Raw genomic sequence first — 27,938 nt, 5'->3', positions numbered from 1 at the left:
CTTTCGTTATAACTTTCGAACAGAATCGAATATTGAAATATCCTTTTTTCACATATTTTGTATATATTATATATTTAATTTATAAACGAATAATTTTTTCTCAAAGTTTTTTTTAAACTATTTTACGTTTTATTATTGCTCTTCCTGAAATTTTTGCACTATCCCAAAAACTATTACAACATAATTAACACACAATAAACACATAATTAACACAGTTTCTCAACTATCTTTACACATTTTAATTTTGAAATTTTTATATTTATATTCTTGTTATTGTAGACCTTTTACATACATGTCATATGGTACCACCAAAATCTTACGATTTACATTTTAACTTAATTTAGTTTGAAAATATTCAATATTTACTGTTTACTGTTATCGGTTACAATCGATCAAATGACCTCTTGAAGCATTTTGACATTATTTCACGTTGCAGTCAATATGGCGAATGAACAGGTTAAAAATATAAAAAACATTTATAATAAATATAAAGTTTTATGTTTTTGTTTTAGTTATCAAGTGCTTTGCGAGATTTACCTGGCAGGGCATTGAGTGTTCCTATTGAGGAACGGAGCATTCTTTTTCAAAACGTGTCTGCGGTTTTGCAAAATCCGGGTAAGTTCATATGTCCGTATATATGTACATACATACATACACACATTCTAAAACCTTAAAATTTAACAAAATAACAATTAAAAAATTGAATTTAACCTTTTTTTATTTTACCTACACTTCCTTTTGCTGCAGTCTTGTTTTACATGTTAATATTGTACTAAAAACAAAATTTATTGTACAATAAAAAATTTAAAACTTTTATTCAATATAAACATTAAATGTTATGAACTAAAAACTCAAAAAAGAGACTGAAAAAAGATAACTGTAATTTTAACAGCGCGAAAATTGGTTATTTTTTTGCTTAATCTACATTTTCTGATTACAATGAAAAACTATAATATTTTTTGCTCATCAATATCTAATTAATTCAAATTTTGGTGCTATATTTTTATGCTGCTTATTTTCATTTGGTCATTTTACCTACAGGTACAAATAGCTACCATGTTTTTTCCACGATATGCACCTTTACCAATACATATGTATGTATGTACATAAATAAAGCTGATTCAAGCCGTGTCTGTCTTCGAAATTCCTTTAAAAGCTTGCAATTAACAAAAACAAACATTTGCGCTACTAATTTCAATAAGAACAAGAAAACGAGGTTATAGAATATCGTCGTTCCGACTTATAGGGATATCTTGATTTGAACCAAAATTTTAATAATCTCTGCAAGGAAATACAAATTAAAAGAAGTGTATTTTTTATTTTTTATTCGACGTCAGCCTGCAGGGGTGTTCGGGTTTTAAGAAGCGTTAATAGCACAGACGAGTGGTCTGAAGATACATACAGTCCCGCACTAAAGTGATGGCAAACTTGACATTTTTTACTTTAATGGCTATTTTTAGGCTTGTTCTGCATTTAAATTATTTTTTTTTTATACTGGGTTAAATAAATGATTTTTTTTAAAAGGCACTTAATTTTTTATTTTTCACAAAAGTCAAAAAAAAAGTGACATAAAAGTCTTCACACACTTAACTAAATTACATTAATTTTTATATTTAACTTATCATTTAATATTTGGTTGCTAGTCCTTTTTGTTTAATGACATCTTCAAGGCGTCTTGGCATGGAATGCACCAGTTTTTTGGTGACTTCTTGGGAAATTTTCCCCCATTCTTCAAAAAGAGCTTTTTTTTTTAGCTCAATTCCTCCCATAGGTGCTCGATGGGGTTAAGATCAGCTGATTGTGGGGGATGTGGAAGAACATGTTCGGTGTTATAAGTGAGCCACATACGTTCATCTGTGGCGTTCATCATGTAAACGAATCTGGCATTTGAAGGTTTGAGGCAGTTTTTTTTTAAGATTTTCCTTCAATATATTAAGGTAATAAACCTTATCCATTATGCCTTCAACAAATACCAGCTCCCCAACACCCGCAGATGACATGCATCCCCACACCATGACTCCTCCGCCGCCGTGTTTTACAGTTGGTGTCAAATTTTTTTCCATTGCCGTGTTTGGCTTTCTCCACACATGTTCACGGCCATCGGAACGAAAAATGTTGAACTTGCGCTCGTCTGAGAACAAAACTTGGTCCCAGAATTCGCTTGGTTTGGTTGGAAAAAGTTGGAATAGATAGGGAATCGTAGTTTTTCATTTGTTTAAGAAAAGTTGCTAGCAAAGCTTTTTTTAAAATAAAATACACAATTTTAACGAAAAATGAAATAAAAAAATACGTTTTTTTCGCTTAGTGAATTCTCTGCTCTCATTGTTTTTCTCTGCTACGCAAACACTCAAATTGTAAACATGTGTTCGTTTTGCCCCCCACTGCTGTACATACATAAGTCCGATAGAAATGCGATTGCGAGGTGTGTTTTTGTCACCACAAAATCAATAAGGTAGGGAGCTGATAACGGCTTGGGGTTAATGAAAAAAATTTGAACCCGCTCAACAGCCAAATGTTTTCCAGTTCTCACATTTATAATTGCATTGTACAATTGCTTTCCTTGTGAGGCACGAGTCGTGATCCCCAGTCCTTATGTTTTCGTTACTTGATTGCTTTGAAGCGGGCCATTAGTTTGTTTTAAAGTGTTTCGAACTCAAAGTGGTGTTTGACGCGTCCTTTCGTTACAACTCTCGATCAGCGGCGGGCTGTGCCACAGATAATAATCTGCGGACCGTCACATGCTCGTATCCAAATTTTAACTGGTGCTCCGACCTTTCCAGAGCTTTCACGGTCTCCTCGTTGAGTGTGAGGATGACCTGCCCCGCAGTCCTACCGCCTCCTCAACCTTGGCGACTCTCCAGTCCGCCGTGGGAAGGGTCGGATCGCACATCCTAAGCATTGTCAGGATGGTTTTAGGGTCGGCTGGCTTTTCTGTGAGCCATACTCGCGCCCTCGGTTTAAGGGGGGACATCTGAGTAACAGGCCAAAAAAAAGCGGTTTTTCTCGAATTTTTTTTGGCCAAATCAAAACAGCTAATCGAAAATTTGTAAATGGGGTTTTATTATATTATATTTAAACTACACAAAAAAATTTTTTTTAATAAATCGAAAACAAAATGGCGGCCCTGCAGCCATTATTCGTAGGCCCTATTTTTTTAAAGGGGGTCCATGGCCGAACACCTAACGTCCTTAATTTTTGATCTAGAACAAAAAATCAAGTTTGGTTAGTTTCTTTATCTCAACGGCTATCGACACACGTAGGATTTTTTCGATATATTGATTTTTTCCAAAATGGCAAGTGATTGAACAAAATTTTCCATTTTCACTAACAAAAAACGTCACAAAATTGTTGATAAAAAAAAAGTAAGCAAAATAAAAAAAATCCTACGTGTGTCGATAGACATAGGTATTCTGAGTATACTGTCAAAATTTTAGATCGATAGGTTAAGAGTTGTTCGAGTTAGGTGTTCGGCCAACCCAAAAAAAGTGGTTTCGAGAAAAACGCGTTTAAAGTTTTAAGTACTGTGGGATATACCTGTGAAGCATCGCCGCAGAATGGAACATTTCGACACTTTTGCCGGACTCTTTCTTTTGATATGTCATTTTTAAGACCCTAAAGAATTTTTTAAGCGAAAAAAAAAATTTTCGATTTTTTCAAAATTCTACTCAGATGTCCCCCCTTAATTGGGATCTCCTCCTAGTCAACCGCCACCAGCTTTGCCCCGGGGTAGATCTCCCCAAGCGGTGTTACCATTCGCTTGTAGGTCTCTACCGATCGCGCGTCATGGCAGGCAATTACCTTGACGCTACTCTGCACTATGGGGTTTTTGACCTGTATTTGTGGCATTAATTAATAACTCGGTCAGTTTTGGAGATATCGACATGATACTTTACCAATCGTTATTATTTGATCCTAGGCACATATAGTATAAAAATCGTTCGGATCAGGAAACTATATCCTATAGCTCCCATAGGAACGATTTGGTAAAAGTAAAGATAAATTAATGAAATTTAAGGAGCTGATATTTGTTGCTATTCCAATACGATATAGCAATTTTGAACCAAATCGGACAACGCTTTCCCTGGGAACTGTCAGTTTAAAATACCGGATTTCAGTGTTCTTCCATACAAATGCATATAAAAGTTGAAAAGAAAAATTCCTTCATACAGTAGTATTAATCTTATTATTCTTTTTTTTCATTTTCTATAATATATCAATATTATCTAAAAAAACAAGCTGGAATCGTTGAATTCGTCATCTTCGAGACAAACATTATTTTCGTATTCGTACGAAAGCATCTCAATTACCTCAATTGGTAGTAAAAGACTTTAGTTTTTTATGCATCTCGATAAATTAAGGACGAAATAATTGGATCTGATGTATCCATAGCTCTGTTGAACACATCAGCGATGGAATGTAATTGGTAGTGTTTTCTTGAATGGTGACGCCTGTCTGATTTATACAGCTTGTTTCAGGACTCAGACGCTTCTTTTCCAAAATAGCCGACTGAAAGCACCGTATTTTTCATTACTTCCATTAAAAACTTGTTTTTTTTCAAAACGGCATTATCCACATTGTTATTTGCATGGCGTTAAAAAAAACATTGTACAGCCATTTGATGCTCAGCCCGACCCCTTTCCCTGTTCCAAGCAGCGACCAAGTCGGCTTTTGGAGAAAGTGAGGTTATCTAAGAAAAATTCAAATTGCACCAATAGTGGAGAAAAGTGCACAATAAGACTAACAGCCTTTGCTCAGTATTGACAACGCTACAACATACACTTGGACGCATTGAAAACTTTTTATTCCTTCTATTTCAAAACTCTTCCCAAAGTTGAAATTTGTTTCCCAAAATTCAGCTTAAGGTGCATCTATAAAATGACAAAATTTTAGTATAGACACGCACAATTTAAACAGTTAATACATTTAACATGTAGTACAAACCTGTGAAATTAGTGTCCAGTACTACTTTTCTTTTTAAATGGAGTTTTAAACAAATAATCTATTTTCACATATCACTATGTGAAAATTGCAAACTGAGCGCACGTGCTTTCGGATGCAACAGCTGAATTTGCAGCTGTTATGCTAGCATATGGTGCTAATAATTAATATTTTGAGTATGAGGCATAATAGTTTGATGTTTTCTTAATACATTCCCATTAATTTTTTTTAAATCAGAGAACTTTCAAAAAATGATTAAATGCCACATAAAGTGGTCAAAAACCCCATAGTGCTCTGATACCACATACTGCGTCTTCGCATTCTGGAGGGTGTCCTCCGCTGTGAATCATCTCCTCCACGAATCGTCCGTGCAACTCGTTGAACACTCGTCGCCAAAGGCCCTTGGGGATGAGCCCATCCTTGGAGCCCTTATCCAGGACTCCAATTAGGGTTCTTCCCTTCGTCACTTCGGCGAACGAGCGGTTGGGCGGCTGCGGCTGGGCCTTCCTCTTCTTAGCCTGGGGGGCTTCTCCCTCCGTGGACTTCTGGCTTTTCGCGCTTTGCGCGATCTTCTTGGCAGGGTCTCACCCAGTACGTTTATTCGGATCCAGCCTCACTCCCGCCTTTTCCGGATTAAAGTCGGGCAGGATCTCCCTTGCCCACTTAATGATCTCAGCCTGGTCCGTGTTGGCTTCGGCCGATGGGTCCGCCCTCATTAAAATAAAGGCTGCTCTTCTCCTATCTTCATAAGAGCTCTTCCGCTGCGTCGAGTAAAACGCTCCCGGACCAGGGTTCGCCTTAGGGGCCCCGCCGGTGGGTTTAGAGGTTGACCCTGACCCTCTCCACGCCGTTCGGTGGTCCCATGGCTAGCCTCATTTTGGAAGAAGACGCCTTGGCAACCTCCTCCGCACCGGCGCGTCGCGCCTCCAGATATTGCACCTCTGTGGGGGGCTTCTCCATCTCAGCAACTCCTTGGACTTTTTTAGGGAGTTCCGTTCTCCGCTTTGGTTATTTTTAGGTAAAATAGTATTCATACTATTAGTATATAGTATTGACCTGCCAAATTAAAAAGGACCGGCCGACTATACCCTATAGCTGCCATATAACTGAACGATCGGAAATGACCCAACTTTCGTGTTTTTGAAGATAGAAAGTTGGAAATTCGTACAGATTCTATTTTTGGGGATTCCACTTACCAAATTTCATAACGATCGTCCGACTATATCCTATAGCTGCCATATAACTGAACGATCGGAAATGGTATTTGGAGAAAATACCAACTTTTGTATTTTTGAAGAAAGAAGCATGGGTCTTTTTTTATGGGTCTAGGGCAATGACCGCCTTATTTAAGCTCAGTCTTTGGTTTTTTCCAATTTATCTCGTCAATTGGATTTTAAGCTACTTAACTGAAAGAAACCAACGTGTCTCTTTTAAAGAGGTTTACTCGCTCCTAGTTCGCGTTTCATCTAATGTCAATCTTATGTTTTCCTCAATCCATCTTGGACCCTTACTTTTAACACTGTCCATTCTCGATTTACCCCTTGCCTTAACCAAAGATTATAAAGTACATAGATGGGACATCTCATACAAAGAAAAATTTTCTATGGCGGGTTCCACCAGTGGTTCCAGAGGTGGAACCCGCTGGAACGAGCGGGTTCCATTGCGCGACAAATTAAGTTTGAGAAATTTTTCGCGCGACAACGAATGGTCAAGGAATGGCCGAGTGGTAGAGTGCTTGGCTGGTATGCAAAGTAAAACGAGTTCAAACCAGGCTCGGGACATCCATTTTTTTTAAATTTTAAATATACAGTCGACTCCCGATAATTCGAAATGGCAAGGGGATCACTTTTTTTTACGAATTAGACGGGAATTCGATTTATCGAGATTTCTATTTAACGGGGCTAAAAAATGAAAGAGTCGAATAAACGGGGTTTTTAACTTTATTAAAATTAAACAAAAATTATAAGTATTTACATTCATTTGTACGTTTTTTAAACTAAAGGAAAATTAAACAATAACATAAAATTATAATAACAAAAAATTAAACAATTCGGCAGAAACATAAAATTATAAAATAAAAAAATTCAAGGTTTAAAATAATTGGTAATTTTTGATTGCTTGGTGTTTTTTTCTTTTATTTTTATACCCTTGCAGAGGGTATTATAATTTTGTCCAAAAGTGTGCAACGCAGTGAAGGAGACATCTCCGACCCTATAAAGTATATATATTCTTGATCAGGATCACCTCCTGAGTTGATATGAGCATGTCCGTCTGTCCGTCTGTCCGTCTGTCCGTCTGTCCGTCTGTCTGTCTGTCCGTCTGTCTGTTTCTACGCAAACTAGTCTCTCAGTTTTAAAGCTATCGTCTTGAAACTTTGCACACACCCTTCTTTCCTTTGCACGCAGTATATAAGTCGGAACGGCCGGGATCGGCCGACTATATCCTATAGCTGCCATATAACTGATTGATCGGAAATGGTATAACTTTGGTGTTTTTAGAGTTAGAGAGTTCAAATTTGACATGAGAGCTATTTTTGGCAAAATAATACGACATGCCAAATTTCATAAGGATCGGCCGACTATATCCTATAGCTGCCATATAACTGAACGATCGGAAATGACCCAACTTACGTGTTTTTGAAGATAGAAAGCTGGAACTTAGTACAGATTTAATTCTTGGTCAGTTGATCCAACCTACCAAATTTCATTAGGATCGGCCGACTATATCCCATAGCTGCCATATAACTGAACGATCGGAAATGGTATTTGGTAGAAATATCAACTTTCGTATTTTTGAAGATAGAAGTTTGGGACTTTTTTTAGATTTTGTATTGTAATAAATTGGATTATATATTCCTATTCCCATAAGGATCGGCCAACTATATCCGATGTTTGCGATATATATCCGGTTTTAACTGCAAGGGTATATAAACTTCGGCTCCGCCCGAAGTTAGCTTTCCTTTCTTGTTTCCATTGCGTTTTCTAATTCTATTAGGTTGTCACTAGACACTATTTGGCACATCGTGGGTCGAAAAATAATTTTTAAGTTGAGGAATTAATGCTCTGGCTTGTAAATTCGTTAAAATTTCTTCTCCATCGGCGTCACTATCCTCATCACTTTCAGAATTGTTGGAAAAAACTTATTCCAAAATGTCGTCATCTGTCAGCATTCCGGATACAGCAACGTCATTGTCAACATTAATGTAATCCTCGAAAGAACCCGCCTTTTCAGAGCTATCACAAATAGTAGCCCAAAGATAATCAATGTTTATTTGACAGTCTTTTATTAAATTATCGTTTTTTATTTTACCGAAACCACAAGCACGAAAGCAATTTTGAATGCACGTTATGCTAATATTTTTCCAAGCTTTATAAGCAATTTGTACAGCCGTTAAAATTGTGCAATTAAACTTGGTTTTTTCGTCAATACTATTCACCAGATTAATTACCATTTCCTTGCGGTATAATGATTTAAAATCTTTTATAATACCCATGTCAAGGGGTTGCAGCTTGGATGTGGTGTTAGGTGGCAAAAATTCAATTTTTATGTGGCTTAGATGAGGGTAGCCATTATGCGCCGTACTATGAATAACAATATCATCCGATTGTTAGCTGCCATGGTGTCATTTAATATTTGAAGCCATTCATTAAATATGGTTGTTGTCATCCAAGCCTTCTTGTTGTATCGATAATGCACTGGAATGCTGCAAATGTTCTTAAAGCACCTTGGTTTTGCTGTATTGCCGATTAGTAGGGGCTTAAGTTCTTCGGTGCCATCCATGTTAACTGCAAATAATAGGGTCACTCTTTCTTTACTGTGCTTACCTCCATGACATTTTTCAATTTTGAAACAATAGGTTCGATCTGGCAAACATTTGTAGAATAACCCAGTTTCATCTGCATTAAAAATGTCCTTATCTTCGTAATCTTTTATCAGATCACTTAACTTTTCCTTCCATTCAGAACATACGTCATTATCAACAGAAGAACTTTCCCCGCACATTTTTTTAAATGCGATATTGTGTCGGTGTTTAAAACGATCCAGCCAACCACTGCTTGCCTTAAAATCCATTATGTTCATAGCTTTGGCAAAAAACAACGCTTTTTCTTTCAATAACTCTCCACCAATGGGAACATTACTTTGACGGCATTGTGTAATCCACAAAAGTAGAGACTTTTCTACATTCGGATATTCAGCATGTTTCTGTCGTTTCAGTTTACTATTAGATGATGCTTGCATTATAAACTCTTTTTTCTGGAGAATTGATGTTATTGTTGATGGAGCGACATCGAATTGTTTTGCCACATCAATTTTTTTTTGTTCCATTATCAATCGCGAGAATAATGTTTTGTTTTTGCGCGATTGATAACGTCTTATGCGTACGTTTTTGTGACATTTTCACAGAACGTTGTTACTCTCCGAAAAAAATCAGCAAACTAAACGAAAACATTGAGAGAAACACAAAATTCATAATGCATAGCGACATAAAGGCGGCATAGCTGTCTGCAAAATCTAACGGTGCTTTAACTACAAAAAAATTTTTTACGAATTATCGCGATTTTCGATTAAGCGGGGTACGAATTATCGGGATTCGACTGTATTTATATTATATTTTTATTCTTTTAATGTGTTTTCCTAAATTTATAATACAATAAAAAAAATACAAAATTGTAAAATCACCTTAAGATTGTCTCAGTTCGTAGTGGAACCCGCTGTAAAAATGTCTATTAGTGCGGGTTCTACGGCATTTTGGCAGGCCGCGTCGTGGAACCCGCTCTCAAATGTTTTCATTTTTTCCGTCGTGAAACCCACTGTAATAATGAAAAAATTTTAGAGCGGAAAGAAAAAGTTCAAAGTCCTTACGAGGATTTGAATACAGAAAAATTACACATGTAGTTACTACTCTATGCATTACGCTACCATCCAGTCTCGATCTGCGGCGATTTAAAATAATATTTGTTCTACCAACTACCACATCGGCGCATCGAAAAAAGAAACGAGAAATTGAAATTGAAATTTGGAAGCCAAAACACTTGTACGCCGTCGTGCGAGCAGTTACACATACATATAAAGGCTCACATTTTTGTTGACGGATACATGTAAAGAGTTCTAAAAATAGAATCGTATGCATGTGCGTTCCCCCCTTACCAACAAGCTCGACGAAAAAAGTTAACCGTTTTGGGCCCTGATGTCCCATCTATGTACTTTATAATCTTTGCCTTAACTAACTCAGTGGTACTTATCTAAGCTAATGATGTTAAGGGGAACATCTGAGTAACAGGCGAAAAAAAACTGATTTTCTGGAATTTTTTTTGGTCAAATGAAAAAGCCAATCGAAACTTTGTAAATGAGGTTTTATATTTAAAGTACAAAATAAATTTTTTTTAATAAATCGAAAAAAAAATGGCGGCTCTGGATCCTTTATTCGTAGGTCCTTTTTTGTGGAATGGTCGGTCCATGGCTGGAAAGCTAACGTCTTTAATTTTTTATTTAGAACAAAAAATTAAGTTTGGTTAGTTTCTATACATCAACAGCTATCGACTCACGTAGGATTTTTGCGATATGTTAATTTTTTTTGCAAAATAATGAGTGATTAAAAAAAAAAGGTTAACATTTTAACGAAAAAAAACGTCACAAAATTCTAAGTAAAATGTGAAAAAGTAAACAATACAGGGTGACAATAAATAACCCGGACAAACATTTGACAGAAAATGCAGATACACAACTATTAAATAGGTTTTGTGTTAACTTATATTCAGCCGGTTTCGAAGTGGCTTCCTTGGGCTGCGATGCAGAGCCCTAAACGTTTCTGAAAATTTAGCGCAATGGGCCGCAGGTCTTCTTCCGATAATAGATCCCATTCTCGGGGCAATGATTACTTCAGCGCACAGTGGTCGATTTGTCCTCGCTAGCGGCATTTAATTATGATTTCAACGTTTAAATAAACGTTAATTTAAGTTTACCTATCGATAATATACACCTTGATTAGATGCTAATTGATGTTTTATAAGCTCATGATCAATAAGCTAATGATCAGCTGTGAACTGTCAAAGTCAACATATGTTTCAGCAGTTGATATTTACAAGCAAGTTCACTATTATATATAGTTCAAGCAAGTGCACTATTCTAGTGCAAGTTTGGTTTTTAACAACTGCTACATGTATTTGCTACATAGAAAATCTGTGCTTGTGACGTGTCAGTATATGTGTTACTTATAAATTGTAGTGGATTTGGAGTGTATTAACAATGTGCGGAATAGAGCGCACACCAGTCTTTCGTGAAGTAGAACTTAATAAATTCACCTGCATTCACTCTGGTTGCAATTATTTGTTAAAGTGTGAATTATTATCTGTCCGAAATATCAAAAATGAAGTGCGTAGTCCTGCGTATCTACAAGTTATTTCACTTTTTATGAAGAATGTCAGTGTGTAAGCGCGCACTTTTCTTAGTATGGCACGGCGAAGCCGTTACAATCAAATATGATTGTAACGAAAAGGAGTTTTGCAAAACTGGGGAAAAATAGTAGTTTTAATAGTGGGCTTGTCCAGTAGTGGAAGAAATGCGATATAAATAAGGCAGATTTTGAAAAAAGGAATAAAGAATGGCTAGTCACGCCTCAGGTGTTGATGGAAAGATCATCATTTAGAAATGTTGGACGCTCAGAGAAAAGTATTTCAGAGTGATGCAGAATAACTCAAATCAACAAATTATCAGGCATTTCGGAGAAAGTCTCGATGGATGTATTGTTGTTGGCTGCAAGTAGCAGCCTATATAAGGACGGAAATACATCAAGAATTGTGTCGAAGCTGAATGCTGACGAGGAGCTTACCGGGGATATTATAAGAACTGGAAGTACGGCCGGTACTAGGGTTGTTGGTTTTTGAAAAAATATCGTATTGATGATATTTGCTGTGAAAAAAATATCAATCGATAATATTCAGAAATATCACCCAAAAAAATCGATATATCGAGTATTTTCGATATTTTTTATAGTCAGCTAAATTTGAAAAAAGGTTATTTTTAAATTTAAAAAAAGGCTTTAATATGTGTTTTTATCCGCCATGAACTGCAAATAAGACATATTTTTTTATTTAAAAAGTGAATTGAAAAAACAACAAATATTTATACCCACTCTCAAGCAACTTTTATTTAAGTTCTTTGAAATAAAAAATAACTATTAAGGACATTGTATTCAAATTTATTTATAAAAAAAACTTTATACAAAAAAAAAAAGTTTCATGGAATTCATGGAATATGTACTTAATAATTCTAATTACTTAATTCTCTTATTTAATGCTCTTAATTACTCTTAATTACAAAATAAATCTTTCTTCAATGATTAAAAAAAAACTCTTTCGGTTATATGCTGGTCTGTCATTCGACTACGGGAGTCACAGACAATACATTTAATGGCAGAAGCCAACCGTTCAGATGGAACCGAACTTCCAGGCGTGATAAGAAAACTTAAAGCAACCTTCGCTAGCATCGGCATCGTTGAAATTTGTGAGTTCCAGAATTCCAACGGATTTGTCTCCCAACTACAAAATGGCATACTCAAGTAAACCTGCATTTCCTTTCTTTCGCAACAAATATCGGAGAACACCAACTCAAAAATATTATTATCGACTATTTTTGCCCAAAAAATATCACGATAATAATATTTTTTTAAGAGAAAATATATCGATATATCGATATTTTGATATATTTCCGACATCCCTAGCCGGTACTGAAAGTACTAACAATGGAAACACTGCACGAAGATTTTTTGCAAATTTAGCTGCGCGCCTAAAAAGAGTAACAGGAGAGAGTGTCCTGTGGACATTACTTAAACACCAATGCATTCGGATCGTACGCTATGGAAACTGCCAAAATTTTTGTTTATAAATACCCTTGGTTTGACATGCCATCGTCTGTTCACAGAATTTTAATTTTTTTGTGTATGATGTATATAAAATTTTTGTATACAATGTATGTTTCTTATTTACTTCTTGCATAATATAAGTTATAATTCTATTTCTTACTCTTTTTCTTTAGAATACAAAAAATTTAATAAAAGTCTTTTTTTAAATATAAAAAAAAAAATAAAAAAAAAACACTATAAATTTTATTTTTGTCCACATAATGCAAAATTGAGTAACAAACCGAAAATAAAAAACCGATTGAAGATATTTCTAATATTTCAGAAGGTATTAATTTAATGCCGCTAGCGAGACCGAATCGACCACTGTGCAGCGCCTCCAAACTTATGTGGCGTTAAGCACATGCCCTGGACTCCAAAATAGACCACCCACTGTAGTTCATCGGATTAAGATCCGGCGAGTAAGGTGCCCATTCACTGGATGTGATAAAGTCCGAAAAATTGGCTTTGCACCAGTCCTGAGTCAATTTGGCTCTATGGGGTGACGCTGAATCCTGTTGAAACGTCCACTCCGTATCACCGAAGTGCTGCTGGGCCCAAGGAAGCCAAACAGTTTCCAAAATGTCCCGGCGGTACACTTCCTGATTGATTTTGACCCCTTGATCGATAAAAACCATTAAAGACTGCTCACATTGATGGCGCACGATTATTGCAGAGGTACCTGGAGCTTTAGCAGACCAGCTTCTGTCATTTTGGTGATTGTGCGCCTGTTGGATGGTGAATATCTTCTCGCCCGTGAAAAGAATACGCTCCCATTTTTGACCTGCGGCCCGACGCTTTAGCTGACGGCATCTTTGGAGTCTTACGCGCTTATTCTCATCCGTAAGAAGATGCATTTTTTGGAGCTTGTAGGGCTTGAGATTAAGTTGATTTTTTGCAATCAACCGAACACTTTCTCGATTCACTCCGATTTCACGGGCTATTTTTCTGGCCGAGACTCCGAGTGAAATATCAAATTGATGGGAATCACAAAGATGTAAATATATTTGTTTCAGAAAAGTACAAGCTATCGATAAATGCATTTATTTAAGGGCTGCATCATAACACATTTATAATAGATTGCTTCAAAGTTTGTCCGGGTTATTTATTGTCACCCTGTATAAAAAAACGTAATCCCCTCTACTGAGCTGGGACGTAACTTAATTTACAAAAAAAAAAAAAAAAAAAATAAAAAAACGTAAAAAATATAAAAATCCTACGTGTGTCGATAGACAAAGGTATTTTTAATATACTATCAAAATCTCAGATCGATAGGTTAGGAGTTGTTCGAGTTATGTTTCCTGCCGTCTCAAAAAAAAAGGGGAAAACGGTTTCGAGAAAAACGCGTTTAGAGTTTTAAGTACTGTGGGATATACCTGTGAGGCATCGCCGCAGAATGGAACATTTCGACACATAGACACTTTTGTCGGACTCTTTCCTTTGATATGTTATTTTTAACACTTTAAAGATTTTTTTAAGCAAATAAAAAAATATTCGATTTTTTTCGAAACTCTACTCAGATGTCCCTTCTTAAGTCATTTGCTTTCAATATAAATTTGAAAATTCACTAATTCGAAAATGAATTTAGTCAAATAACTAAATGGATCATAATGCAAACTTATGTCTTCTTATCAATCTAGTCCTCAAAAGGCTATGTACTTTCTCTTTGGGTGCGTCTTAGAAAAAGTAAAGCAGGCTAAAGACCTGGGTGTCCTATACGATTTGAAACTTAAATGTTCCGACCATATTTTATCATGGTTAATAAAGCAAAGGGCGTGCTTGGTTTTATTAAAGGATGGTTTAAAGAATTTAATTACCCCAGGATTAAATTGGGATGCTAATTTTCAACTAAAACGCTTAAAAATGTACGTTTCTAGTAGAAGGACTAGAAACTACTTCTTAGCCATTGTAGTTCGACATATGTAGTCCGAACATAATACCATATTATAACCGAACATAATACCATATTATATTCGACCTAATAAACAATTCCTACTGCGTCTCTTTAAAAGCTTAAAAGCTCTCTTGGACCTCTTCTATTTATTATTTTCATTAACGACATCTCGTCATGCTTTCGTCATTCCTACTTCTTGATGTATGCGGATGACCTTAAAATCTATAAAGCGATTAGCTGTATTAGTGGCAGTTACTTGTTACAGGAGGATATATCCAGAGTTTACTCATGGTGCTCCCGTAATCTTCTTCCATTAAACTTATCTAAGTGTATGTTTACCCGTTACAGTAGGCGGTCTCTTCAAATCTGTACGGTTTTTTCCATCAGTAATTATAATTTGGCAGCTAAAGAGGAGGTGTTAGACCTTGGTGTCTTATTCGACAGCAAGTTTATATTTTCTGGTCACTTAGACTATATTCTGCCTAAAGCGTATGCTATGCTGGGCTTTGTTAAGAGGAACGTGAACCAATTCAAAAGTCCATACTCAAGCTTCAGCGTCTACGCTGCATTTGTTCGGTCGGGGCTGGAATATGCCTCAATCATTTGGAATCCGGATTGTTCGTTTCAACCGAATTGAGCGACTCCAGAAAATTTTTTTTAAATTTGCTCTTCTGCCTCTAAGGTTTCAGGATCCTCTACCTTCATACCAGAGCCGCTGCCTTCTTCTCAATGTTTTCACGTTGGAGGATCGGCGTAAACTGGCAGCTTTACCTTAAACAATGTAGTCGCTGATAACATTGATTGTCCTTTTTTATTGGGACTCATTAATTTTAATGTTCCTCAAAGGGATCTTCGTACGTTTGCCCCCTTTCGGATCAAGTGTCAAGGGCAAATTATCTTTTAAACGAGCCGATTGAGCGGGTTTTTTCTTATTTTAACTCTTTCTTATTTAACTCTTTGCGCCTTCTGCACCAAAAGGGTTGTCTTCAAATGCTTGTTAATCAGGCACCTTTCAAGTTTGTATTAGTATTGTACTATTATTAATTAGTTTGTAGGTTGTTATGTTGTAGCCATGTAAGGATTTTTTCCGTTGGCGAAATAAATAAATAGATAAATAAATAAATTAATTAATTAATTAATTAATAAATAAATAAATAATAAAAATTATTTTTTAAATTAAAAAATTTTTTTATTATATCCCTACACATATATATATATGTCATATATTCCTTTATATCCTTACCCTTATTTTTTTATATTGTACCCTACTACTAGAGTACAAGGTTACTGTATTATATCAGCATTTTAAATAGGATTAAGAGTGAGTCTGAAGTAAAAAGTATCTGGAGTTAACTTGTCTCTAGCGCCTTTTTGTTTTGTATTAATTTCTCTCCCATCTATCCTTTTTACAGGTTTGGGGAGATTGTACTTTGTTTTATTTTGAGGGCAGATTCAACAATCGGTTGTATCGGTTGCACCAATTTACTTGGGATAAGCGGCGACATAGCGCTAGACACAAAGGCATTGCAAATGTCATTAACGTTTTACAAAATTAACTAAAAGGGGAGGAAGTTGGCTAGTTTTCCCGCCGTTAAATTATTTTCCCCATTGGGACAGTAACTTATTAAGAATTCTCCCTTATTAGCGTGTGATTTTGTGTTTGCATATATTTTAGTTTGGCGACAATCAATTAAGTTTTGGCTCGCCTCTGTTGCGAGACAACCCTTGATAACTGTGAGTCGTTGGGCCGCCTACTATATTGTATCAACTTTGTTTCCTCTAACTAAGTACTTAAAAAAGGAAAACCACCATTATTTTGTAAAGACGCTGGGACTAGGACAAGTAAATATTTTGCATTTGGTTTCAACGTTATTAGAAGTTCCTTTAACGTTTTCTTTACTCCTCTTAACACAAATTAATGCGATTAAAAGTGTAGCTATTTTTGTAAAAAGTATTTATGGTATTGGAACAAATTTATGGTTTAGAGGGGTCGGATGCGCATCCAACCCTGCGTTCGTTCCCAACGCTTTCTACTTTAAAAGTATTATATTTGCGCGTTCTGTGCAAACCTCACTATTAATATATACTTGTATAATTTATTTAACATTTCATTTATACTAAGGCTAAGAAATACTCGAGTATTCTTCCCCATCGCCTAACTAATAATTTAATAATTTACATTTAGGAATCAATTCGACAATAATAAAAGGAATATGTAAAGTAATTGCAACAACTTTAACAAAGTACAAGGATGTTTCATCCCAACGAACTGTTCGCGAACTAATTGTTGAACTGGCTAGAAATCATCACGACTTAACAATAGAACATATGTTAAATGTGTTCAAAGCTCTTTTGTTTAAAGAGTTTGCATCTGTCTCCCCACAAAGATCTTGTAAATCATCCGTTATTGCATTGGGATGGATTTCTTTATTACAAAAGGAAGCGAATAACAATTCTAACATCTATAAAACTGAAAAAAAGAGAATAATAGAATATCAGTCGTTATTTTATCAGATAACGTTATTATCATCTTACCAAAGAATGACAGATGCTGCAGCAAAAATATTATTTGAAATATGGGAAAATAAAACAATATTCGAAGAAACCTTGCACACAATATTTGAAATGGAAGCTACACCTAACACCACTCTCATTTTAATACTTATGGTTGAATTTGATTCTAAGCGCAATAAGCAACCAATGCTCAAATCCCATAATACAAAGATTTCGGAATATTTTGTGAAGAGCATGATTTCAAGCAAAAATAAACCGGATAAATGCTTTATAAAAGCATGCCGCCCATTTGTGGAATCATTCACTCAAACTGATTTTGATACCATTATACTACCTCCATTGCAAAGATCCGTTTTACGAAGCCCAGAAAATGTACTTGAAAGTATTGGATTAATTTTTGACATGGTTAATTTTGATTGTAGTCGTTATGCTGAGAAAATGGGAAATGTCCTTATAAAAAATTTGTATAGTATCAGCGATGTTGCACGTCGCGAGGCATTGGAGTCGTTAAAACTTATTTCATTAAAGTGTTCAGATTGGCTTATAATAAAAGGATTATTGGAAAATATTTTTTCAGTTTTAAATGGATCTGATGGAAAAATAAATGTGGTTGAGTATAGGCTGAACATTCTACAGGTAAACTTACAAACAAATATAAACTATATTTTAATACTCGTTGCAATGTGTAAAATTTATTGATCAGCTATTTTACTAAGGTAGAGGTTAAACAATTGAAATTATCAAAAAAAAAAAAAAAAAATTTTTTTTAATTTTAAAAATTCTATAATTCAATTCGATAAATATCACAGTACGACAATTTTGAATTTTTTTCACGGACCGTAAATAATGATTATTGTTATGATTTTTATTTTAAAAAGAAATGAAAGTTAACTTCGGTCGGAGCCGAAGTTGATGTATGTACCCTTGCAGTTAAAACCGGAAACAACGGATATGGTTGGTCGATTCTCATGAGAATATCATAATATAACCAATTTATTAAAATAAAGCTATAACAAAGTCCCAAGCTTCAATCATCAAAAATACCAAACTTGGTATTTTTACCAAATACCATTTCCGATCGTTCAGTTATATGGCAGCTATAGGATATAGTCGTCCGATTTCGGCCGTTATGACTTATATACTGCATGCAAAGGAAAGAAGGGTGGGTGCAAAGTTTCAAGTCGATAGCGAGAGAGAGACTTGTTTGCGTCTCTCCTTCATAGGGTCGGAGATGTCTCCTTCACCTCGTTGCACACTTTTGACCAAAATTATAATACTCTCTGAAAGGGTATAAAAATCACAGAATAATGATTATTCTCTGAGCGAAAAAATAAATATCAGAAATAATCATTATTTTATGATCGAAAAAAATAATCGATCAGAAAATAATTATTATTCGATGATCGAAAAATGGTTACGGTACTAAATAGTACCTGTATATGTTGTCTAAAAAGATATGCAGTCAAATCTCAAAAAAATCTATCACATAGCGCGAAATAATGATCAAAGTGATATTTTTGAGCGAAAAAATAAAAATTAGAAATAATGATTATTTATGATTTTTATTTTTCACTCAGAGAATAATGATAATTTTCTGATTTATGATTTTTAACCAAAGATTTTCTTATGGAAGAACTTTTTTTCTCTTTTAAATCAGTTGATCGTTCGATTTTTAAAATTTATGAAAAAGCACGCAATAATTTTATTGAATTTATTATAGTTAGTTAAATAATATTTTCGTCAATTAAATTGTAGTTTTAAATCTCATTTTGATAACCTTGCAGAAGGTATTATAATTTTGGTCAAAAGTGGGCAACGCAGTGAAGGAGACATCTTCGACGCTGTAAAGATGTAAAATATATCTTTAGCTGTTAAATATATAGATGTATTCTTGATCAGGATTAGCCCTGAGTTGATATAAGCATGTCCGTTTGTCTGTTTCTACCCAAACTAGTCTCTAAGTTTTGAAGCTATCGTTTAAAGTTTAGCAATTCATTTCTTTTTGAATCTTTTTGTATAATACCATAAACCTAAAAATATAATAATGTTATGTATACTTTTCTTTTAGGGAGCAGGCTGTTTAAGTTTTAACAAAATAGATCAAGGACACTGGCCTGAAATGTTAAATGAAGCCGTAAACTTTTTTTGGAAAGCCCTTGAAAATGAGACTCAAGAAAAAGTACTATGCTGCATACTAGAAATGTTTGGTTTATGGACTCAAAACTTCAGGAACGAGTTACCAAGTGTTATTTTAAATATTTTTAAATCTGGAATACAACAGAAAAACATTACTCAAATAGTTAAGCAAAGCTATATTGAATGGTTTTTAATATCAATCAAAAATGCCACAATAACCAATAATTACACCATTGTATCAGATCTTATTTCACTATACAGTAAAGCAATGCAGAATTCCTTGCAATTAAGTCAGTTCTCCGAAGTAATTTGTATCGCATGTATTATTCTTATATTAGAAAAACCGTCGGAAAACTACAGCTGCTTTTGGGGAACAGTATTTGATTTAAACAAACAAATTTTCTTTAATGAAAAGTTTTCTACCATGGCTCCTGCTGAGACATTATGTAATTTATCATTAATGGCAAAACTGTTGATTAGATTTTACCCAGACAAATTAAAAGGAAGTTTAGAACCCTTAGCACGAACCTTAGTTAATAATTTGTGCAGTAATTCATCAAAAGTTCGAAGTTCTACGGTTGCAGATGTCAAAGAAATCATGAGAAAATCTAAAGGAACACAATTTCAAAGTTTGGCATTATGTGAATTTCAAAAACGGATCAATTTATGCAACATTCAAAATGAAGGCGACCTTTACACGGATCAATTTGGAACTCCATTAGAAGCGTATGTTGATGCTTTAAAAGTTTTATCCAATGTAGAAAATATATCACATGAAGAATCTGTTGAGGTAGCAATTGAGTTGTTGCTTGTGTCTCACCATCCAGCAATATTATCATACGATCCATATTTTTGGGAAAAAACCATCCAACGTAATTTTGAGCTAATTCCGGAGAATTTCATATTGGGCCAAAAAGATTACATTGTTAAAGAATACATAAATAAGTTTCAAGCATGTGCTGCCTATGAAAATGTCATATCAACATTGGTGCGTATAAGTCCTAATTGTATAGTTCCACTAATTATAATGCATATTAAGAGATATTTATGCCGTTCTGAAAATTATCTTATTTCGAAAGAAGAATACTTTACTTTTATGACACCATCTGGTGAATTATATGACAAAAGTGTAATACCTCATATAGACTCACAATATGAAACGGTTCGAGTGAAAAGAGAAAATAAAGTTTACAGCTACAAAGAACAATTAGAAGAGATAGCGCTTCGTCGAGAAATTGACGAAAAAAGGGAAAAGGAAGGAAAAACTAAAACAGTTAAGCTTACCCAAAAGCAAGAGGAACAAATAAGAAACCAAACAGAGAAAGAACTACGAATAAAAAATCGGGTTCAGCAAATGCATGAAAATTTAATTGCAATAATAAGCCTGCTAAAAGCTGCATGTACTGAAAATGGAAAACATATTTCCATTCACTTACACACTTTATTAAATGATATTTTGGAAGCAAGCATTAGTCCACTAAGCCACGAAGCTCTTACAGATCTTTACGTATTCTTTCATACTTTGTGTTTTCAATTTAATACCGAACTTGGTCAAGCAATTGCGCTAAGCACTATTGAACTGCAAAACCTAAAATTCGTAACAAAGGATGAAACAACTAATTTAAATATTCAGAAATCAATTGAAGCCCTATTATGTGATCTTGAAAACCAAATTAAATGTAATATTTTGGATTCACCCTCATTTTCGTATGCGTTTGAGTTTCTTCGAAGGGCGTTATCATTTTTAAATAGTGACTTATATAGTGAGCTTATTTTGAAAGGAATACAAATAATAGATACTCACACTCAAGTTGAACATATAAGCATTTGTGCTCCAAAATTTTTACCAAGATTGGGTATGTTTGAAATTTTATTATATCTTTTCAAAAAAAATAGTAGATTAGAGATTCCATCGGCTTCTGCCATTTTAGCAGTTGCCAAATCTTTAGAAAACTCAGATTCCTGGACAAACGCGGATTGTGAAATAATTAATGTATTTTTAGAAGCTTTACAATTTTCTAAGGACTCTGTAAGAAATATTGCCCTAAAAGCATTAAAAATAATGGAAAAATCAATATTTGATTTTGTGAAATTGCATAGAGACATTCAAAATCATGTAATAAAAAGGTTTTGGATTGCGAAATTTGATATATCTGAAACTAACCGGAATCTTGCCACCTTCATATGGGATAGTTCAAACTTACCTCTTCCAACAGTTGATGATATTATCAGTGATATTACGCACTCAGAACTATGTATTCAGAAATCTGCTGCAGAATCATTAATGCCACTAATAGTTAAAGATGAAATTTTAATTAAAAGCGTAATAACGAAATTATTTAAAATTTACAATGACAAATTGGCACTTATACCACCGGTATTAGATCAATTCGATCGTGAAACTGAACCAGCTAAAGATCAATGGAAACCACGAAGAGGTGTCGCAATAACTTTTTCCCAAATGGCACCTATTTTATCTATTGAGGACATTAATGTTATAATGAATTTTATGGTGTCACAGGGACTTGGCGATCGTGAGGATGTTGTCCACAAAGAAATGTTAGCAGCTGCATTGAAAATAGTAGATATACACGGTAGTAAGACCATAGTAAACCTGTTACCTGTTTTCGAAGATTTTCTTGACAAAGCTCCAAAGTCTCAGAGTTTTGACAACATTCGTCAAGCAGTTGTTATTCTTATGGGTTCTTTAGCACGACATTTGCAAAAGGATGATAAGAGAATTGAACCCATTGTTAAAAGATTATTGACAGCGCTATCTACTCCTTCCCAACAAGTTCAAGAAGCTGTATCGAACTGTTTACCACATCTTATGCCTTCTGTAAAAGATGAAGCTCCTGCTATGATTAAGAAACTTTTGCATTCATTGGCAAAGTCCGAAAAATATGGTGAGCGACGTGGAGCTGCTTATGGCATAGCTGGAATCGTCAAAGGATTAGGCATATTATCCTTAAAACAATTAGATATAATGTCCAAATTAACTACTTATATTCAGGAAAAAAAAAATTACAGATCACGAGAAGGAGCATTGTTTGCATTTGAAGTATTATGTAATACACTTGGTCGATTATTTGAACCGTATATAGTTCACGTGTTGCCACATTTGTTACAATGCTTCGGAGATTCCTCCCAATATGTAAGACAAGCAGCTGATGACACTGCTAAAGTAGTTATGGGAAAGCTATCGGCACACGGTGTTAAGCTTGTACTTCCGTCACTTTTAGAAGCTCTTGATGAAGATTCATGGAGAACAAAAACAGCTTCAGTTGAGTTATTAGGAGCAATGGCGTTTTGTGCACCAAAACAACTTTCGTCCTGTTTACCAAGTATCGTTCCAAAGCTCATAGAAGTTCTTGGCGACTCTCACACAAAGGTACAAGAATCTGGCGCAGAAGCTCTGAAAGTTATAGGTTCTGTCATAAAAAATCCTGAAATTCAAGAAATTGTTCCTATTTTATTGGACGCACTTGAAGACCCGTCAAATAATACATCTCATTGTTTACAAAGCCTATTAAAAACTAAATTTGTTCACTTTATTGATGCAGCCTCACTGGCGCTTATTATGCCAGTGGTTCAAAGAGCTTTTATGGATCGGTCGACAGAAACAAGAAAAATGGCCGCTCAGATAATAGGAAATATGTATTCGCTTACGGATCCGAAAGACTTATCACCATATTTACCAAGCATAATCCCGGGCCTTAAAGCATCTTTATTAGATCCCGTTCCTGAAGTAAGGGCTGTATCTGCTCGTGCCCTTGGTGCAATGGTTAAAGGTATGGGGGAAAGCTCATTTGAAAATTTATTGCCATGGTTAATGGAAACTTTGACGTCCGAATCAAGTAGTGTGGACCGTAGTGGAGCAGCACAAGGTCTTTCTGAAGTGGTCGGTGGCCTTGGCGTAGAAAAAATGCATAAACTTATGCCGGAAATTATTTCGACAGCTGAAAGAGTAGACATTGCTCCGCATGTAAAGGATGGATACATAATGATGTTTATATATATGCCAGGGGCTTTTCCAGATGAATTTACACCATATATCGGACAAATAATTAATCCAATTTTAAAAGCGTTGGCAGATGAAAGCGAATATGTACGTGATACTGCACTAAAAGCAGGTCAAAGAATTGTTCATTTATATGCAGAAACTGCTGTGGCACTTCTTCTTCCTGAGCTTGAAAAAGGATTGTTTGATGATAATTGGCGAATACGATATAGTTCAGTTCAGCTGTTAGGCGATTTATTATATCGAATATCCGGAGTTTCTGGAAAAATGACAACCGAAACCGCTAGTGAAGACGATAATTTCGGGACCGAACACTCTCATGCAGCTATTATTCGTTTTTTGGGAGATGAGCGCAGAAACAGAGTATTATCTGGGCTTTACATGGGACGAAGTGATGTTTCGTTAATGGTTCGTCAAGCTGCTTTACATGTATGGAAAGTAGTGGTAACAAATACTCCCAGAACCCTGCGTGAAATCCTTCCAACCCTATTTGGCTTACTTTTAGGGTGTTTAGCAAGTACAAGTTATGACAAAAGACAAGTAGCAGCTCGAACATTAGGCGATTTAGTAAGAAAACTCGGAGAGCGAGTTCTACCAGAAATCATTCCTATTCTTGAAAATGGATTAAACTCAGATCACCCTGACCAACGCCAAGGAGTCTGTATTGGCTTATCCGAAATAATGGCGTCTACATCTAAAGAAATGGTCCTTACATTTGTTCATAGTTTAGTGCCTACTGTTCGAAAAGCTTTGCAAGACCCCTTACCTGAAGTGAGAGAAGCAGCTGCAAAAACATTTGAATCTTTACACACCACGGTAGGATCCAGAGCATTAGATGACATTTTGCCTTATATGCTAGAAGGTCTTTCGGATCCAGACCCTTTGGTTGCAGAAAATACTTTAGATGGCCTAAGACAAGTAATGTCAATAAAATCAAGGGTAGTTTTGCCGTATCTTGTACCCCAGTTAACCTGTCCCCCCGTTAATACAAAAGCTTTATCTATTCTGGTATCCGTTGCTGGAGATGCATTAACAAAGTTTTTGCCCAAAATTTTATCTGCATTATTAGAAGCTTTATCGGAATCTTACGGAACTCCTCATGAGCAGCAAGAAATTGATTATTGTCAAACTGTCATATTATCAGTAACAGACGAAACAGGAATTCGTACAATAATGGATACCTTGTTAATATCCTCAAACTCATCCGATCTATGTACTCGAAAGTCTACAGCAAGTTTGCTATCCGCTTTTTGCATACATTCACCAGGAGATTATTCACAGTATATTCCTCAACTTTTTAGATGCTTACTTAAATTAATGGTTGAGAAAGATAGAGATATTTTGCAGAAGTCGTGGGAAGGACTTAATGCTGTAGTTAAAGGTCTCAGTACGACTCAACAAATTGCTCATGTCTCTGATGTTAGACAAGCAGTAAGATTTGCAGCTAGCGAATTAAAAGAAACAGAGCTTCCAGGTTTTTGTTTGCCAAAGGGAATAACGCCTTTGTTACCAATTTTTAGAGAAGCTATATTAAATGGGCTTCCAGAAGAAAAAGAAAATGCAGCTCAAGGCCTTGGCGAAGTTATTTTTTTAACAAATTCCCAATCTCTACAGCCTTCTGTTGTACATATCACTGGTCCACTGATTCGAATATTAGGAGATCGCTTTAACGCAGCAGTTAAAGCCGCTGTATTGGAAACATTGGCTATTTTGCTCCATAAAGTTGGCGTTATTTTAAAACAGTTTTTACCTCAACTTCAGACCACTTTTCTTAAAGCTTTGAATGACCAAAATCGGAATGTACGAATGAAAGCTGGAAAAGCTCTTTCTGAATTAGTAGCAATACACGCCAGAGCTGATCCGTTATTTAATGAAATTCACAACGGAATTAAAAATTCAGATGACTCTTCAGTTAGGGAAACAATGTTGCATGCCCTTCGAAGTATAGTGAGCCCTTCCGGAGATAAAATGTCCGAACCAATAAAAAAACAAATTTTTTCTACTTTATTAAGTATGATTGGGCATCCCGAGGATGTCACTCGCAATGCAGTCGGAGGCTGCTTGGGAGCTATGTTGAAATATTTACCAAATTTGCAAATAGAAGATTTTCTGAATAATTCAATTTTGGCAGTAAATGACGTAAATGATTTGCAAGTTAAACATGGCCATACGGTTGTTTTGTTTGTAGCCCTTAAAGAATGCCCTAACCAAGTACTAACTTCATCGCTTTATCCAAAAATTACTGCAAATATTTTGGGAAATATTGGATCAGAAAAAGTGCCAATTGCTTGTAATGCTATTAGAGCAGCCGCTTATTTATTAGAGTACAGTCTCAAAGCTAATTCTGAAAATCCATGTAATATTATAGTTGCGCTAGCTAGAGCAATGAATCACAATAGTAATGATGTGAAGCAATTAGTAGCAAAAAGCTGTATTTATCTTTCGAAAAATTTGACTGCAGATCAAATTAATCTTGATGTTTTGAAATATTTGGTTCCTATGTTAGTCAATGGAACTAAAGAGAAAAATGGATATGTAAAATCGAACTCAGAATTGGCACTTATTTCCATTTTAAGATTAAGAACCGACAACATAACTTTATTGAAAGTTTCTGAAATTTTGGAGTCTGGAGCTAGGGAATCATTAAACGATGTCGTGACAAAAGTATCAAAACGAGCAACTACACAATCGGTGGTAAAGGACGAAGAACTCGATGATACGTTACAAACATAAGCTCGGTTTTAAACTATTGTGGTTGAATTCTGTAAGAAATAAACATCTCGTTTATATGTCTTGTAAATAAAATAATTTTAATTATTGAACTATGACATTTTACTATTTTTAAGGGACAATTTGTAGGGGCGAAGTGAAGTAGAAGTCGTGCAAAGGGGTGCAAATACCAATCTCTCATGTAAGTATGACCTGACGTTAAAATATGTAATGTATTGTTGATTTACCGAGCGTTTTCGGTACCGACAATTTTCCCAGTTCCCGATAAATAATCAAAGCGATCAACTAAATTCCTATTATGGCGGTTATATTTAGAGAGCGGAGCGGTCGATGGCGGTGGTCTGATTGGAGCTTTTTACAAGTATATTTATTATGTATGCAGATGAAAGCGGACGATCCGCAGATAGAGCATTTTATGGTGCTAAGCAGTGACCTAATGCATTTGTATAAAGGGGTCGCATACCATGGGCGAAAGAGAGAGCAAGGAGCAAGGCCGAATGCACATGCGCAAAGCTCGTACGAACAAATGCACAGCGCGATAATGCACTGGTCAGATAAGACTGCAGCGATTAGAGATGCGCAAACCGACCAGACATGCGTCGTCGACCAAAACCGCTGTCGCTATAACTAAGTACATACAATATTACAGAAAACTAATAAAAACATGAAAGGAACCGCAGTTGATATACCCTTGCAGTTAAACCGCATATATATTGCCAAAATTGGACATAGTTGGCCGATCCTTATGTGAATATCACTATATAAACAATTTATTACAATAAAACGGAAAGGAAAGCTAACTTCGGGCGGAACCGAAGTTGATATACCCTTGCAGTTAAAACCGGATATGTATCGCAAACATTGGATATAGTTAGCCGATCCTTATGAGAATATAATAATATAACCCAATTTATTATAATACAAAATCTAAAAAAAGTCCCAAACTTCTATCTTCTAAAATACCAAAGTTGGTATTTCTACCAAAAACCATTTCCGATCGTTCAGTTATATGGCAGCTATAAGATAAAGTCGACCGATCGTTATGAAATTTGGTAGGCCGGATAAACTGACCAAAACTAAAATATGTACCAAATTCAGCTTCCCATCTTTAAAAATACGAAAGTTTGGTCACTTCCGATCGTTCAGTTATTGCAGCTATAGGATATAGTCGACCGATCCTTATGAAATTTGGTGTGTCGTATTATTCTGCCAAAAATAAAAATTTCTGCCTGATCAATCAGTTATATGGCAGCTATAGGATTTAGTCGGCCGATCCCGGCCGTTCCGACTTATATACTGCGTGCAAAGGAAAGAGGGGTGTGTGCAAAGTTTCAAGTCGATAGCTTTAAAACTGAGAGACTAGTTCGCGTAGAAACAGACAGTGATATTTAATTTCTGATTTTAGCAAAATTGTATTGTACTGGCCATATTGTCTGTTCTTCCAAAATCACTCAAAACTTGCGTGTGTGACACAGTTTAGTGATATTTGGGAGTGTTTTGTGTGGCATATGTATAAACAAGCTCTTAATTTTTGATTTTGCTAAAATATTTAAAAATAAAGCTTTAGTAATGAAAAGAAAAGGTTTACTAGTTTACACATGTAAGTTAACTACTGGAATATTTCATTTAGTGATGAACCTATTCAGCAAATTTCAATCTTATTGCAACAATATTAAAGAAAATAAACACGAGCTTTGGGCCGCCTTATCGCTGCTTGACCCGGATCCAAGGAGAAAACTTGTTCCAACCAAATTTCAGAGAAAATTTTTCTCAGTGGAAACATTTTTTTTAAGATTGGTCTTTCAAAT

The 27,938-nt window shown here is 35.3% G+C and overlaps 1 protein-coding gene across 1 annotated transcript; it reads left to right on the top strand.

Annotated features, from left to right (window-relative positions):
* The first annotated feature begins 307 nt into the window (after nucleotides 1-307).
* On the top strand, nucleotides 308-26,222 carry l(3)80Fj (lethal (3) 80Fj). The gene is made up of 4 exons (XM_017253765.3): nucleotides 308-456; nucleotides 513-615; nucleotides 16,915-17,879; nucleotides 19,312-26,222. The coding sequence occupies exons 1-4, from the start codon at nucleotides 442-444 to the stop codon at nucleotides 26,131-26,133; spliced, it is 7,905 nt and encodes a 2,634-aa protein (XP_017109254.2). The 5' UTR covers nucleotides 308-441; the 3' UTR covers nucleotides 26,134-26,222.
* The last annotated feature ends 1,716 nt before the right edge of the window (nucleotides 26,223-27,938 follow it).

The sequence above is a fragment of the Drosophila bipectinata genome, chromosome 3L (assembly GCF_030179905.1).
Source record: "Drosophila bipectinata strain 14024-0381.07 chromosome 3L, DbipHiC1v2, whole genome shotgun sequence".
Classification (NCBI taxonomy): Eukaryota; Metazoa; Arthropoda; class Insecta; order Diptera; family Drosophilidae; genus Drosophila; species Drosophila bipectinata.
Note: the sequence above shows the minus strand (reverse complement) of the source record. Positions and strands in the feature narration are given on the sequence as shown.